We start from the raw sequence: 18343 nt of genomic DNA, 5'->3' as shown, positions 1-18343 counted from the left end.
AATCTTTATTCGTTTTCGGAATAGAGAACCCATATTTGAATATTCGGAATAGAGAACCTTTTTTCATATTCGGAATAGAGAACCTTTCTATTTTCGGAATAGACAACCTGTTTGTGTTTTGGGAATTTTCGGAATAGAGAACCTTCGTAATAGAGAACCGTTTTTTCGGAATAGCAAACCGTTAATTGCTTTCGGAATAGCGAGTCTGGTATTTTAAAACAACACATCTGTCAAATACAGTGGAGCAATGCAGCCTGTTCCCTGGAGAAAGAGTGATTGGTGAAAGAAAACACCATTTTTGGAGAAAGCAGCGCAAGGAGATAAATATTTGGAGAAAGCAGCGAAGGAGATCATTGTTTGGAGTAAGCAGCATCATTTTTATGTGAGGATTTTATACGCAAGGATATCAATAATCAATCTTTTTTTCATTTATAAGTGCAAATGTACAATGGACTTTGCGGATTTTCGCAGGACAAGTGAATGAGGATATTTACATCAGCCGTCCAGAACATTGCAAGAACTTGTTATCTTCAGGAAGAAGAATGCTGGCTAAGTACTACTTAGTTAAAGGAGTGATTACTATTATTTGATTATTTTTGTATGTGCATTTGTTGTCATATATTGTACCAATCATATTTTGGTTTCAATTAAAGACTTAGATTTTGTTAGCTTAATCAAACAGTGTATTTGTGCTGTGCATTCGTGTGAGTTCGAGTAAAAAGCGGATTTTGGCCTTGAGTCCAGTACGACTCGTAACAATAGCGAATTGTAAAATTACACGTTCGGAAAAGCGAACCTTCGGAATAGCGAACCTTCGGAATCCGAATGGCGGACATTCGGAATAGCGAGAGCACCCCGACAAGATTTACAGAGATCAGGATTATGAAGATAAAAATAAATCGAGAAGCAAAAAAAAGTACGATTCGCGAGAAAGACCTAGTGTTGCTTTGAAATGGGTTTCCCTTGGGGACTGTGTAATGTGCCCGGCTTGTCCCTCCCCCCTTTGGTCGTGCCCACAAATATTCGACATAATCCACTTTACACAATGTAATGCCATGAAATTTTGCACATTTGAATGTTTACCTATCGTTTTAGGGCATACTATATATCAAAACAGTGCCGAAAAATCGCCTCCCTTCGACCTGCCAAAATATCTGTATCCCCAACTCCACCCTTGTCAACCTTGACTACACTTAGGCTACTTTTTTCTTGACAATAATAAGAATCAATAAATTCACAAAGAATGGAATGCACATCGTAACAAACATGTTTTTATTTATTTTTATTTGCCAAATATGAACAGAAATCTTGCTTGCTTATTAATATTACATGTTATGCAGAGATTTAGTTTTCCGTACAAAACCACAAGCATTATATTTTGGTTTTTTTGCCGGTGGTCAATAAAATCATTCAAAAAAGCTCATATTATAATAGTAATAATTATTGAAAGGTATGAATTATGACGTTAAGGGTATACGAGGTATTGTTGGTCGAAGCAGCCAAAAATCGATTTTCATTATCTGAATCAATATATTATTGAAAAATAACACTTTGATGTTTTGCAAAAGTTCATTCTACAAATCATATACTTCGAAAACTTGCTTAATTTATTGGTGTTAATGAGTTATGTATACGTTTTACAAAAGTGTTGTTGTTTCAGCCCTCTTTACAACATAACTCAAGAACCACAGGCCCTACAAAAGTATATCTGTGATATTTGAATTCTTCTACACGCTCGCTATGAATTGAGCAGTGCAATTTTTGCTAAAGCTCACTACCATTCGCAAGATGCTGTGAAGTACTTTTTTCTGATGCTTCGACCAACAATACATCGTATACCCTTAAAGCTTCAAAACGTCAATGTAGTAACTTCTTTGATCACAATATATTTTATAACTTCTGTCTTTATGCAAGGGTTTTAAAAATAAGCGATGCTTCATGCTGTTTTTAGAAGTTGTAACAATTGCGTTAACAAAGCACATCTTTTTCAGACACTGTCGTTTATTAGACACAACATTCTACTCACTTCCTGCGTGTATAAAGCGCAATTGATTCTTTCTGATGGTATCAAAATAGACACTTCTTATAATTAACACATTCCTGCCGTTGGTGGCGTGAACATTGACATAATTTTAAAATACGTGATATCGATTAATGTTCACCACATGAACAGCAGGAAAGGCCAATTATAGGAATGGTCTATGGCATGTTTTCTGCTCTATCGTTTGCAATAGGATTGCAGTCGCTCATCCATCTTGCAGGAAAGATTGATCAAGATCCAGACATACTTCCGAATTAAGAGTCAACAAGTTGTATCGAATCTTAGTTTGCATAATTATTATACACTTAAACTTTAAAAAACATGACAATAAGATACGAAGAATCTTAAAGCATTTTCTCAAAGATACAAATACATTATGAAACTCTTTGTAAGTCAAGATTTCGCAGTATGCTTAGTAAAATATAAATCAAGAGACCGTCATAAATAATGTGAACAAATACCGTGAATGTATAAGTCTTGTCACCCGTTTTGCATACTGACAAATTGGAATAATATCAATGTTCCGACTAAAATTAGCAGGCAAATTGACATAGGTGACCTACGCCAGAGGGCAGCATAGCAGATAAATTAGCATGACTAACTTTTATGATTTAACATAGTTTTATATCCCAGGTCGGATTTTGGTCTTTATTTCAAATTGATTTATATTCCATTCTTTTTATGAACACCAAATTTACATGTCATAACACACGAGTACGACAATATATAGGTATTTTATATACAATATTATATTCAAATATTTACATACATTTAAACGAGAATCCTTAATTCCTGTAATTTGTTTACAACGCAGGCTGGGACTTACCGGTATTAATTATTCGTGCCCCTATGTACTGTAACCTAAATTCCGCAACAATAAGGTACAAAAGGAAATTAATTGGCAGCGGAGAGGTACAGCATTTTACAGTCCAACGCAAAAGGAGGGGGGAAGCTTTGACAGGAATATGAGAAACAATTTAATTGGTGACAACTAAAATATAACAAAATGAGCCTTGGACTGGATTACCGTAGATTACATAATTTATCTGAATTACGTTTATTAATATTAGAGAGATTGCGATTTCCAAACGCACGTATAAAACGTCCGTGCAATATATTCAAAATCACTCTCCTGTGACAGGATTTTGAATAGATTGCACGGGCGTTCGATACGACGTTTAAAAATAGCAATAATATGAAGTTGGTATATGAAATGTACGAACATTTCTGATGGTGTAAATAGAAAACCGGCATAACTATCCTGACTATGTAACATTTAACACGTGCCCCATCCCATACTAAAGGTCCGTTCATACTACCACCGCATTTGCGATGCGTTGCTTTGCGATGCCGATATATCGATTACTTTTGCCGCAACTCAACGCAACTCGTCGCATTTCCAAGTTAAAATGTATTTAACTTTATTGCGATATCGCAATGCAGTAGTTTGCAGTACGATGCAGTGCGGCAACGCACCGCATCGCAAGGCAACGCATCGCAAATGCAGTGGTAGTATGAACGGACCTTACAGTTACAGCAGTAGATTCGCTTACATGTAAATGGGCTTCAAAGTATTTAAAAAGGCATAACAATCTTAAATATAGGGAGGCAAAACTCAGATGGGGAAATATTTCTCAAAGGGACCCCTCCCACGGCACGGAAACCAACGTGGTGGCCCTACGGCGGGAGAGGACAAGAAAAGAAACTTGTTTTTGTCATTGCTCCAAACTATTCATGATTTCTGCATAGATTCCTCTAATAATTAAAACTTAATTGCTTTTAGAAGAACATTTAGCTCAAAATAAACCCGACAGAGTTATTAAACTGGGAATGAATATGTGTGGAAGTACTTTTAAAAACTTAAAACAATGCTTATTTAGGTTAGGTGCAATTACGTGTACTGAAGTGAATTATAAGCATTTTTTCGGAGGAGCCAAAGATTTTTGGCATATCAAAAGCGAAGCCGAGCGATTTGCTCTTAACTAGGCCGTAGAAAACGTTCAAATACCGCGGTATGCCAAATGTCCTGCTCAGGGCACTTCAATCATCTGTGGACATGGCCGGCTAGACAATAATTGAGGTTTAAAATTAGTTTTCCAAGATCTGGCATGTGTATAAAAGCAACGATTTTTTGACAAAAGGGGCAAAAAATATTTTAGTAAGAAAAAAAAAAAACAAGGGAGGCAAGCGATTTTTGGCAGAGCACTTTGAGATTGACCTCCGGAGTACACATAATTATTGCACATCCCCTTTTCTTTTCCCTTGCCCTCCAGATATTCTCTTTCATTTTTTTTGTCAGAGGGGCACTTTATTCTTTCATTTTTTGTCAGGGGAGACACTCTGCTCCCCTGCCCCCCCCCTTGCTGGCTACGCTACTGGAACATACCCTTATAAAGAGGCACTATAATATAGGCATCAGTTCTCTATGGAAGAGCCTCATAATTGCCTATAAAAAGGAAAATATTGTTTTACATTAAAAAATGTCATGTCGAAATGTACAAGTCGATAGAGAGCACTTAAAGCCATATTATAACATTTTCAAACAAATTGGATAAGCATTTCTTTGCCATAAAATGTTAGCGTTTACTGTCAGATATATCCCCTTTTAATTTTGAGCCGAACAACTACGGCAAAGCAAAGAAAATTGGAATTTACTACCAGCGCACATATCGCCAATACGTACCACTCCTTCGGTCATGTTATGGTACGACCCTTTGTTGTGTATATCACCGTCCCGCACGCCGTTTACGTACTGTGTGTTATGAACATCGTGTATGCGTTCGACTAATAATTCCAGCGTAATAATAAAACGCCGATTCCGTCGTTTTATTCAAAATCTCGGATTTTGACAAAACTACAGCACCTAGAGTCTTGATTTTTGCAGGGTATTATTGGTTTAATAAAGTACAATATAATCGTGTAAAAAAAGAATTTTAAAAATTCAGTGAGGGCGTCCTCCTCAGCAAATGTTATAATATGGCTTTAAGTGGAAATTTTAGACATTGTTGTTGTAAATAATTAAAAATAATAATGATAAGTGCATACAAGTTTACTTTTTAGACAGGAAACGAATCAATGATTTCGACATTTAATGTTGTTATGGTGGACGAAAAATATGGCATCGAAAATCAAATTTGGCGCTTTTCTACATTTCTAAAAATGTATACGTTTATGTACTTTACATCATAAGATCATTAATGATTCAATACAAAACAATGTCTAAAATGTCCCACTTAAAGTGATCCTGCGTATAAAAAACCCTGGAATTATGGAAAATTTTGGACCTCATAACTGCTTAGATTGTTGGTTTAAAGCATATAAAAAATATGAATCTTTAGAATGACAAACACGTGACGAATCCATCTGTGAGGTTTCTTAGATATTTTTCAAAAAATAACAAATTCTATTGAAGATTTTTTTTTGTTCTGTTGTCCAAAAACTTTTGGTAAAAAAAACCAAAAACGGTGTTGTTTGTGTGTTGTTGTTGTTGTTGTTGTTTTTTAGTTGTTGGTTTTTTTTTTGGGGGGGGGGGGGTCTCCAAACCTAAGCCAAAATTTGACCATACAGATGGACTCGTCAAGTAAATAAAATAAAATAAAATTTTTGGATTTGCTTGTAAAGTATTCCAAATGTTTTGTCCATAACTGTATGATTTATCTTCGTATCAAATTGATCCTCAAATTTATTCCGGCATATCGCATGCATATCCGGGATGCATTTATCGTTTATTTCTCAGTGTGTTATTTACTTTGTGCAATGCAATGAAAATTGTCACTGTTTGTTTACGTAAATAAATTATTGCACCCAATAAACGACATGAAGACCTGAGCCCGGGACCTGGGCGCAAGAAGACCATAAGTCCGCTTGGCCCCTCAACATGTATACACTAAAGTTGCGTATAGTTTCGTATAGTTTGGTAATGTTTTATACATGTTCAGGGCCAGAACAAATCTTTCACAACCTTTCATGATGTTTTCACCCTGGAACATGTATTAAACATTATAAAACCCTAAGAAACTATACGTAACTTTAGTGTATACATGTTGAGGGGCCAAGTGGACTTACGGTCTTCTTGCGCTCAGGTCTTCACATGTACTGGTACCTTTCGACATGACTATTGTAGATTATGATAAAGAAGCATATATTACAAAGCACAATATACAAGTGGAAAAACTAAAGTAAAATCCGGACTAAAATATATAACATGAAGTTCTTATAAGCTTTTTATATGTACAGCGCCACCCTGTATTTGAAGTGAGTTGGATTTGGTTGGTCTTGATCAACTAGCGCCCTCTATCGTCTTTAGTCACTGGATTTTTTGAGTGATTTTTCCATATTTCGAAGGTCTTCTAGAAATTTGTCGCTGCTGATGATATCGTCAGAAGGCCGCTTTACACTCCCTTTGATGCAGCAGCTGTGTAATGAGACAATATGCAAAATAAACTGTCAATCAATAGAAAACGAATTAAAAGAAAACAAAATTTATATGATTTAAGGGTAGACGAGGTATAGTTGCTCTCAGCACCCTCAAATCGATTTTCATTACCTAGATCAATATATTATTGAAAAATAACACCTTGATGTTTTGCAAAAGATCATTCTACAAATCGTATACTTTGCAAACTTGCTTAATTTATTGTTGTTAATGAGTTATGTACGTTTTACTAAAGTGTTGTTGCCAAAGCTCACTACCATTCGTAAGATGCTGTGAACTACCAAATCACAACAGTTTAAAATAATTAATAACCTTAAGGTAGCTGACTCCGATCGGATACTACACCTTACAGGAAGTTCCAGCTAATAGAGACTTGTAGGAATTCTTATGTTTTTCGTTATTTTTTGAAAATTCCCTAAATTTTGCCATTTTTTCACATTATTAGCCCACAGGAAGGTGCTTTATGGCTACCAGTAGTTTGCAGTGCACACCACCCTCACAATCCCCCCCCACACACACACATACCCCCCGACATACATGTACATAGGATGAGTAGAGAAAGTTAGAGACACTGTGGTTAGAGACTGTGATGATGCATGCCGTTGCTGGTAATGGGAAGAGCACTTTACCAACTCAAGTGTTTTACTAATATATGACTTCTGGCCTTAGGGATTCATTCAAGCAGGAAACAGCCCATATACCAGATTAAATCAACAATTGTATCGTGGACCGATGCTATAAAGGAATATATCCAGATATTCTTTAAGATGTGATGTTTCAGAGGTAGAAGCAGAAGCAGAAGCAGACAGAATTGAAAGAAAAAGAAGACGAAGAAGAAAAAGAAGACGAAGACGAAGAAGAAAAAAGAAGAAGAAGAAGAAGAGGAGGAAGATGAAGAGGAAGAAGAGGAGGTACAGGAAGAAGAGGTAACCCCATTTAAAGTATACACTCTCTGAATCATGGTAAAGGAGATTTTACTTATTAGGTAATGTCTTTAACAGGGGGTGTATAGATTTTAAATGGAATAGCCCAATGGCATTTGCTTACCTTCCTGAGCCATTGTAAGCATCTTATTCAATTCTCGTACTAAGTCATTCTCAATAGCGTTTATGTCATCTTCGTCGCTATCGTCACCATCATCATCATCGTCGTCATCATCGTCAGTTTGAGCGGTACCGTGCATCTGTTGTAGTTCTCTCTCAATTTCATCCTCATCATTATCATCGTCGTCGTCGTCGTCTTCATCAGATGTATTTAACTCATTTGCATATTGTGCCCTCCCTTCATCCTGTTCATCATCCTCTTCTTCACTTTCACTATCACTACCATCGTTATTATTCTGTTCTGTTGCCACTGTATTTTGAATGACATTTTCTGCTGGCTTTTCTTCATCGCTATCGTTGTCATCTCCGTTCATATCCAATCCGTAATCGAATGTTTCCTTTAATACCAAATCTTGAAGCTGTTGAAAGAAAGACAAAGAAAACCATTAGCTTAGTGCTATTGATATTCCGGGATAATTTTGATTCACAATGATAAGTCAAGTTAGCTCAATCGATAATGCGTTCGAATCTGGTGCGAGAGGTTGTGGGTTCGAACCATGGCGGTGCGTATTACGCTCTCGTGGAAAATTGAGTTAGCTTGAAATTCCCCTGGACAAGGAACTTACTGCTAATTGTCTCGTTGTAACCCGTACGAAACTCGGGGAGCTGATCCTGGTTGCGAAAGTTATTTGTGGAATGTCTAGGGTGTGCGCTCTTGTAGCAGCAAAGTCCCAGATTTGTTGTTAAATGGTTTATGGAATGTTATAGGGCCGTAGTGGTCAGCGACAACCTGTAAAGTGTGTTGAGGCTTGTGGATCATGAAGTTCCAATACCTCCCCTTTAATACTGTTGCGCCACTGACCTCAAGTCCAAAATGCTCTACCCCAAAATATTTTTATACCTTAGTTGAATCCTACTCATTTAAGCTGCATACCAGACATAATGATTAACTAGTGATAGAAATTCCACCGACTCTCCTGGTTATGGGCACGGAAGTTTTATTAAGTATATAGGTCAATAAGCCATTTGTCGGAATAATTAATTTGAATCAATGAAATAACAAGTGCGGGAACGCGCGCCTGCCACAATTTTGCGAAGTTTTCAATATCGAATGTAAAATGTATAAACACTGACAAAAGTGAATAAAATTATCACTCAGACACTCCTGGATTGGATTGCTTTGCATTCGTATTGAAAAGTCAAACATGACAACACATACATACTATTTTTATACCTTAAAATTTGAAAGCGTATCGCTCGTACTGCACAATGTAAAATGGCACCCAGATTATTCAACCCTGTCTAGATTTTGGTGATTACCATGATTACTTAAAACATCTGAGTCTATTATGATAGCGCATTTTCTCGGAAATCGGAAATAAGAAGGGCTGATTGTGTTATTTTTGACATCAAACTCAGGTCAATTCCCTCTGAATCACAGCTCTCAGACAAAGTCGTATCTGAATAGCGCCACGACTACATGATTGATTGGAGCTTTCAGGAGTTGAACCCTACTCATTTCGAGCCTGACTGCGGGATCCAAAAGTGCCATGGGAAGCGATTAAAAATATGCTATCACCTGCATGCAGATTCTAATGAATATTCATAATCTCGTTAATATACGCGATACATGCGATCTAATCATTTTTATTTGTTTGCCAAAAACAAACGCTGAACACGGTTACTAATATTCAACAGTGGCTCGCGCAGTTATTAACCTCTAACCCAAGCAGAGGATCCATCCCTGAAAGGGTCATTCAAGTTTGGTAATTCCTTTGGAAAAGAAACCGAGACTACGTCATCGTCATCGTGACTGCGCACTCTCGATCAGTTAAACGTACGTAGCAGCGACAATGTACGAATCGACGATGACGATAACCATTGGAGACTCCATTTTTCTCTAAGTTGCCCCTTCTTTTTTTCTAGGAGGTTAGAGTACTTGCTTCTGCTGCCTCTGAAGTACTCTAACCATTAATACACTAAGCAGGCTCTCCTTATAAAGACAGACAAACAAACAAAAACCTCGACAAAACCATACCATATTGTACAACTTGGAGACAAGACTGCTGTCATATTCGTAGTCGTCGGCGACGGCGGTGGTACCGATCTTATTCCTATTATCATCGTTGTCTACTTCGTCAGATTTTACAACTTCTGCAATGACCTTTGGAGTGATGTATCCTTGTGCATTTCTCTGCTCCTAAAATGAAGAAAAAAGTAAAGTTATAGCGCAATCACAAACGTAAATTTAGCCAGATATACGGTATAGGCCAATAAGCCATTTTTCGGAATAATTTATTTGAATCAATGAATTAACGAGTGCGGGAACGAGCGCCTGCCACAATTTTGCGAAGTCTTCAATATCGAATGTAAAATGTATAAAAGTGAATTATTTCAATAATACCAGTCAGACACTCCTGGATAGGGTTGTTTTGCATTCGTAATGAAAAGTCAAACATGACAACACATACTAAAATTCATAAATGGAGAAACTTTATCGAGCATTTCGTTCCATAATTCAATAATTGCTCGGAGCGTGTACATATATGATTTAGCAGTTATTAACACGGTGGATGTGAAACTGTCTCTTTGACAGGGGGCTGGGGAGGGGGGCGTTGGAGTTTTGACAAAAAATATCGACAAAACATTTAGCATGGTGCCCTCTCATCCGCTCAAAATTAAAACCCCACTCCCCCTGGCGTCATAGGCGTAAATCCTGCGGTGCATGGGGGATAATTCACTAATGAGTACGAATTTTTGAGCTCTTCGCGCAAACTGTTCCACCATATTTCACCATTTCAGATTCAATATGGCAAATTTGTACGCGCGCATCCCACTACCATAAACTTATTCTGTTGCCAACATAAGCTGGATTCACTATACTTCAAGACATTTTTTCTTATCCAATCCTCCTCCATGTCAAAAATAAATCTACTGCGTCAATATTGAACGGTCCCTATAGTTGCTGTTCCATTTTCTTTATCGTAGTGAGAAATTTTTCGTTGTTGCTGTTGTTGTAACTATTTTTTTTATCATTACTACAATAGTAATGATAAAATAACACATCATAAATTGATTATTATCATTGTTGTTGTTGTTGTTGTTATTATTGTTGTTGTTACTACATTATTTTTGTCATTACTGTTGTCGTTGTTGTCGCATCTCTGTCGTTGTAATGGTTGTTGTTATTATTAAGAAGTCATAACAAACCTCTTGTTTTGGCGTATCAACCTGTTCTTCAACCCGTTTTTCCTTATTGCTGTTTATGATAGGTATGTCATCATTTATGGTAGATAATGGACCAGCTTTCCCTGATAGAGTATTGAGATCTGCTACCAATTCATCGACATCATCATCATCCTCATCCTGGGGAAATAATCAAATACCGTATAATTGTTAGCATTTTAATAAAAGTCTTTTCGATTAAGTAATACATTTTGGAAATGTGTTGAACTCTTTGATCTCTCGTCAAAAACCTTTAATAGTTGAAATATTTGTTGAAACACGTCCGCTATCAAGTACATTAGTGGTACATGTTGTTATTCTACATTCGACTCCTCTATCCAGTGATACCAAAATATGGACCAACATTCAATAACTATAAGCTCTCCATAATTGTCATAAGAGAAAAATAATCGTTGCACTTCACCAAACCTAAATGTTTGCGACATCACCCAGAGAGAATGTAGTATGTCATATTTTCTAGTGGCAATGGTGGCCCCACAATTGCCTGATGTCGTTTGCCAGGTTACTTAAAGGTATATCAAAATGATTGGTATGCATTAATATCCCGTGATTAGGGCCAAAGTTCCCACATCAAAGGCAACATAAAATTAATATTTATAAAAGGTTTTGAAACATGTAAAATTAGTCATTTTGGCAATTTAAAGAGGATTCAATTTTGCATTTAAATAAAGTACAAATTCTGTAAATATTCCGTATTTAGGAATCGTACCGGATAAAGCGAAATGCTTATGTGTGTGATCAGTGATCACAGACATCCACCCACCACACTCCCACCACACACCCCACACACACCCCCACCCCACACTTGTACGCACGCGTGGACGTATGTGAAACAAACACCGTCAAACAAGGACGTCCATGCATGTAAATGTTTGATCCTCGACATCGCCCCACAATTAGCTGAAGTCGTTTGGCGGGTTACTTGAAGGCTATCAAAATATTAGGTATGCTTCAATAACCAGTGATTATGGCCAAACTTGCCAATTCAAAGGCAACATAAAATCCATCTTCTTTGTAAATTAATATTATAAAAGGTTATGAAACATGTAAAATTATTTCAAGTCCCCGCACAGGCAGGTGTCCTGAGTTTTACTCTGGTTTACCTGCCTATGCATTGGGCTATTCCAGAAAATAAGCGCACACCCCCTATAGAGGAGTTCGGATATCCGGACTTTTTCCATCCATCCAAGCTCCGGAAATCCGGACTTTTCAAACAGAGGAGTTCGGATATCCAGACTTTTTCTGTCCATCCAAGCTCCGGAAATCCGGACTTTTCAAACATTATCCTTCGATAGGGCCGCGCTCGACCTATAGAGGAGTTCGGATATCCGGACTTTTTCCATCCATCCAAGCTCCGGAAATCCGGACTTTTCAAACAGAAGAGTTCGGATATCCAGACTTTTTCTGTCCATCCAAGCTCTGGAAATCCGGACTTTTCACACTTTTCCCCTCCATAGTGCCGCGCTCAACCTATAGAGGAGTTCGGATATCCAGTCTTTTTCTATGCATACAAGCTCCGGAAATCCGGACTTTTCAGACATTTTCCCCTCATAGCCATACGCTCGACCTATAGAGGAGTTCGGATATCCAGACTTTTTCTGTCCATCATCCAAGCTCCAGAATTGAGTCTGGACTCTGGACTCAGGTTTTTTGTCGGATTCGGACTCCGACACAAACAGACTTGGACAGACTCACACTCGGACATATGGGGGCAGTCATTTTCATATGAAAAGGTTTGACTACAAAATAAATAAATGCATCTATCACAGTTTCCACCATGTCCAAACACAGCGAGTCATTTGGAGCACTTTGATCATTTTGGAGCACTTTGCAGGGGTTAAGTCAAATGTTATCTGGGTTCAAATCTTAAAGGTCTCATATGGAGGGTTTTTTCACCGACGATATCCGATTTTCTGGATATCTGTAAGGCCAAGAAAAAAAAGTGTTTGCTTGCGCTCAAATGAATTTTAACAATTGGGTCGGTCGCTCAGGATTTCTTTTCTTTTTTTTTTTTTTTTTTTAATTACTAGCAAACTCTACTGTTTGTATTAATTAAGGCTCAAATTATGAAAAATCAGACAATTTTGGTGTCAAAATGAATCAACTAACATTACAAAACAACTAAAATGTTGAACACAAGCTCTAAAATACATTTTTTTACATCTTCAGAATGCAAAAATTTGAAAAGAAAAAAAAAACTTTTTCAGGAATTTCCAAAAATAGGGACGGTATTCTTTTTTACAGTAAATAGAAAAAAAAACACTTTTTTCTGATTTCCAAAATTAGGGTCGGTTGGTTGAGGGCAAGCAAACATCTTTTTTTTTTTTGGCCTAAGGGGTGTGGGGCTTAAACTCAGTGACAACAAATCTCATGACCAGGGGAACATTTCGCAGGGGTCAGGTCAAAGGCCATGCAGAGGTCAAATCTTAAAAAATGCCTTTTCTGGACATCTGTAAGGGGTGCGGGGCTCAAACTCGGTGACAACAAACTTGATGACCAGGGGAACACTTTTGAAACATTTTGTAGGGGTAAGGTCAAAGGTCATCTGGATTCAAATCTTAAAATTGCATTTCCTAGATATCTGTAAGGAGTACGGGACTCAAACTCGGTGACAACAAACCTCATGACCAGGGGAACATTTTTGGAACATTTTACAGGGGTCAGATACCTCCACAACACCAACATGCCCCAGCTAGGTTTGTGGTCTATGACCACCATTTGCCACTAATCTGTATCTAACTTATGGGTTACATGTTTAATATTAAAAGATATTAAAGAAAGTGAAAATTTACGATGTACAACAGGTGAAATAGGCTTAAATTCGTGGGCAACATGCATATGCACATGTATTTATTGGTGTAGCAATAAAAGCTATTTTTCAATTCGATGGCACTTCCGCCTGATGATTCCCTGGATATGATCATCTCATTTGATAAGTCTAGAGTTGAAATGAAAAACAATTTTTTAAATGGCCTCTGAGAGATTTTTTGTCTCGTTTACAATGAAATCAACCACATACTATTGTACATGTAGTAGGCCTACAGGTAATTATAAGTTGCAATTTTTTTAAAACGTTTTTAATATTAACTTATATTTTGGCTTTTGGTTTACACAAAAACGTTTTAATATTTTTTCAACCCCAAAATAACATTTTGTTTAGAATGTTTTGTATCAAGTTTTCAAAAATGTTTTTGGAATGTTATTAAAACGTTTTTATACCCTTTATATAACCCGACATTAAAACGTTTTCTGTAAAACATTTTTTGTTTGCTGAGCAGTAGATTATCAAAAAATGATTTTTAATGTTATGAAAACGTTTTATACACTTAATATACCCTTTATATAACCCGACATTTAAACGTTTTCTGATAACCTTTTGCGAATGATGTTGCGAACGTTTTGTGTTTGCTGGGCTGTTATATTCCTATTATTGGGTGGCTGCATGCAGGGGTGGCTATCAGGAGCCCGGTATGGGGGTGAGAGGGAAAGGGAAGGAAAGGAGAAAGAAAAGGCGGGAGAAAAGAAACAGGAGGGGCATGAGAGAAAGAGAGAGGGGGAAGAAATAGAAAAATTCGAAAACCCTGGCACCTGCAGCCTGCATGTGTCCAGTTGTTGTCTTGTACATTTTGTTGTAGTTTGTTAATTTTGTATTATTGTTTGGTTGAGTTTTTGACATAACTGTGTGTGTGGCGGGGTTGGGTAGCAGACATAGTATTATCTGTTTTGTAAAAAAGAGTCTGGCCACAGCATTGGGCTATTCTATTTGAATTCCACACCCCTCATGACAGTGGAAAACTTTGGAACTCCACTGAACCATTAGGGCCTACAGATCCAACCAATAATTGTATCCAAAATGCTGGAAAATGTTTGTACTGCATTCTACCACCCGTGTTACATGCACGTAGACAAAAGAATGATGACAGTTTACAACACAAAAGAATCTAACGTCAATTTTTCAGCGGCTTTTTGGTGTTGCGGGGACCCAAAGATGGCCGACCAAATCCTGACCATGACTTGGCTCGTTGGATTCGTCTAAGTGCCCAATTCGGTGGATTAAACCCGCTTACAATTCGATGTTAGATTCTTTTGTGTTGTAAACTGTCATCATTCTTTTGTCTACGTGTAACACGGGTGATAAAATGCAGTTTATAATACCCTTCAAGGCCGCATCATCTCACATTTTAGGTGAGATAGTTGGGTCCCCGTCGCGGCTAATGGGTGCCATTGAGGAGTAGTAATGCGATAGGCACTGAATAAGTGCTAGTTTGTACAGGATCTTCAGCGCTTCAAGCTGCCCTACGTATTTTTAAGATTTCCCATTTTTCCCTTTTTAAAGGCCCTATAATTCCTATTTTTACCCAGATTAAAAATATTTTTTTGCTGAAGGTTTTTGTTATTGAGCATAAATAAATGCCTTTTTGGCACCATTTCGCACTCCAAATACATAAAATCCCAAGAGTGATGTATCGTTCGCGAGTCCGGACTCGGACTCGAGTACATTTTTTGTTGGACTCGGACTTGGCTCGGACTCGGACACAAAAAGAGTCGGCTCGGCTCGGACTCGGACACAAAAGGTTTCAGACTCGAAGCCAAGTCCGGCCCGAGTCCAGTCCAATTAAATCCATGTAATTTATGTCAAATGATTATCTAAAAATGTCAAAATAGATATCCAATTTTTTGACTTTACTTATTTGGCCATTTTCCAAATTAATTGGGGCTGTCAAATCTGTGAAAATTACATGTAAACCGGTGAGGGAGGTCCTTATTATTACACTGCAAAAAAAAGTGTTCTGAATTAGAACACTAAAAATTGTAACACTTATTGAACATATAAAAGTGTACTGATTGTGAACACCAAGTGTTCCAGACTTTAACACAACAGTATAATTTGTGAACACGTGTGTTCACCTTTTGAACACTTGATGTTAACATATTGTCGTCATTTTGTGAACATGGTGTGTTCATGTTTTGAACACCTAATGTTAAAACTTTGAACACAAAGTGTTCCAAATCCTAACACATTTACATGTTCAATGCCATGTAACACTTTAAGAACACATTTACATGTTCAAAATCAAATGTGTTCAGCTTTAGAACACTTGTGTTCTAATCATTTAGAACACTTGTGTTCTAATCATTTAGAACACTTGTGTTCTAATCTTTGAACACCGAGATGTGTTCACAAATGTCATACACTTAGTGTTCTAGTCTGGAACACATGACACTTAGGCCTACATATGTTCAATAAGTGTTACAAAAAGGGATGCAATACGGTTACGCAAAGCAAGGTACAATGGGTCAATGTATAAATGTACACCTTTGTCCGAAATTTAATTGTAACAACAGACTCAGTAGTAAATTACAGCAAACCTAGGCCTATGCATGTTTGACGAGTGCAACATCGCAATTAGGCCTACATCCATCAGGCATGCCATGGCATGAAATCGACCCGCCTACTGACCAATTGTAAGACACACTCGTCAGAGGTTTAGGCCTACAATATAATTCACATTATATCAAATTGCAGATTTCATGACCATGTGACTGTTGCATGGTCATGATTGATAAGCTTACTACGCATTCATTAAAATGCACTAAAACCACTCAATACAAAAACGATGAATTTACATTTTTAGTCTCATTGTTCTATGATATGTGGAGAACACGTTCGATATATTTGTTTTTAAATAGAATGGTATTTTGTGGGTAAAATCTCACCTCCAAATCCCCGTCCAAATCGCGGTTTCTCACTCCGATGACATCGTCTGTTCTATTATACGGTGCAACGACGCATGCGTGGCCCAGCACGTGGTAAATATAGCCTACATACATACAGTGTTCAAAACGAACACATTACATGTTCATTCAGTGCAAAAGTTGTGAACACCTATAGGCCTACAACACGATTTTATGGGCGTGCACCCAGAGTTATTTGGATTGTAGGCCTACGGTATATGCCTAAATTTCAATCTTCGACGAAAGTCTACCCCTATAATAGGCCTATTGTCAGGAATTTGAACAGGTGGTGTTCTAATGCTGAACATTTCAAACGCTATGTGTTAAAAGTTTCCTCTGACATTATGTTGCGAACACTAAGCATTCTAAAATTGAATACAGTATGTCAAAATTTGAACAGGTGGTGTTCTAATGCTGAACACTTCAAACACTATGTGTTTAAAAGTTTCCTCTGACATTATGTTATGAACACTAAGCATTATGGTTACGAACACCAAGCATTATGAAATTGAATACAGTGTGTCAAATTTTGCACAGGTGGTGTTCTAATGTTGAACACTTTTTTTGCAGTGTAGTTATTGTGGTTTTTTTTAACATTCGTTTCTGTGTAAAATTGCAATTGCAAAGTGTTTGTCAACAGTGACGTCCATGCCATTATAAAATTGGCGGAGGTCCACAAATATTTAAGTTTGTTATTTCCCTAAAGCCCTACCCCTAGCTTGAAGAAAGTGTTTGCAATGTGTTTATAAATGATAACCAAGCTGAAAGGGGGGGGGGTGTTGCAAGCCGAAGTAGTAAAGAGGAAGCACTTTCATGGGGCACCTTTTAAATAAAAAGGCTTTAATATCAGGGCAGAAACACTTGGGCCAAGACATGTTTCTCATCTGAGTTTTCAAAAAATGGAGGAGCTTTGAGCTTCTATACATGTAGTATGTGACATGTTGGCAAAACAGGATAATAATTATCCCAAATATTATAGATGTAGCACTGTTTTTCTGGAATTGGAAATAGTCCTACCCTTCATCACTAATGTTCAAGCAATGAGAACTTCCCTCGGAAACTTCTATATTCACCCCTGTTTGCAAAAAACTTCCTCATGGAAATTGTTCCAAACAAATTCATATGACATGTATTAGGTGTAAATAAATAATATATGAAATATTAATGCAAAATGCCAAAAGCATAATGTCATGGACAGTGCTGTTCATTTCATTTCCAATAATAGGCCCTAATATAGAAAGTACTAGTACATGTATATTTAATAATGTACATTGCATCAGTGCAAATACTCCAGTAGGACCCAACCTTAAAAAATCAAATTTCCCCGCTACAAGTATCAAAGAGCTTCAGAGGTCAAATAGTGGTTGGCTCAAGGTTAAAGTATTGCAAAACAACTGCTCCCATTTCCAAAACAGACGCCTGATCAGATAAGTAAGGAATTTTAAAACACTTTCAATAGTATTTTAGTAGTAGCCCATAACTTCAATAAAAAAATAACACACACATTTTGATTAAATTCACAATCATGTTAAAATAAAAATGGAATTTATTTAATATGTAAAAATAACGAGAAATTATAGGTGTAAGTCCTAAACTTTTAAACCAGAAAAAAATCGACCATGTAGGCTGCCGGGGTAGGCTGTAGCTAAAGTAATAATACAAATACTGTATTCAAGCCCCCCCCTCACATTGTTGCTTTTATCACAATTAGAATGTCTATCACCCCAAAACATTTTTCTTCTATTATAAAATAGACTATAGTTGAACATATTGAATGCCACTCCTCAACAAGGGTTGTACCCCCCGGGGGTTGTACCCTTGGAAATCTGAACATGTCCTACT

General features: G+C 37.2%; 1 protein-coding gene across 1 annotated transcript in view; it reads right to left on the bottom strand.

Moving 5' to 3' along the window:
* Window positions 1-1267: 1267 nt before the first annotated feature.
* LOC140141859 (uncharacterized) overlaps window positions 1268-18343 on the bottom strand; it is a 155809-nt gene continuing 138733 nt past the window's right edge. Inside the window, exons 6-9 of the mRNA XM_072163729.1 lie at window positions 10730-10885; window positions 9558-9719; window positions 7524-7938; window positions 1268-6455 (exon numbers count right to left, since the gene is read on the bottom strand). Of these exons, the coding sequence (XP_072019830.1) occupies window positions 6433-6455; window positions 7524-7938; window positions 9558-9719; window positions 10730-10885 (756 nt within the window). The 3' untranslated portion in view covers window positions 1268-6432. The remainder of the gene's footprint in view (window positions 6456-7523; window positions 7939-9557; window positions 9720-10729; window positions 10886-18343) is intronic.

Source organism: Amphiura filiformis, chromosome 20 (genome assembly GCF_039555335.1).
Source record: "Amphiura filiformis chromosome 20, Afil_fr2py, whole genome shotgun sequence".
In the NCBI taxonomy this organism is placed as follows: domain Eukaryota; kingdom Metazoa; phylum Echinodermata; class Ophiuroidea; order Amphilepidida; family Amphiuridae; genus Amphiura; species Amphiura filiformis.
This window is presented reverse-complemented; position numbering and strand designations above follow the sequence as displayed.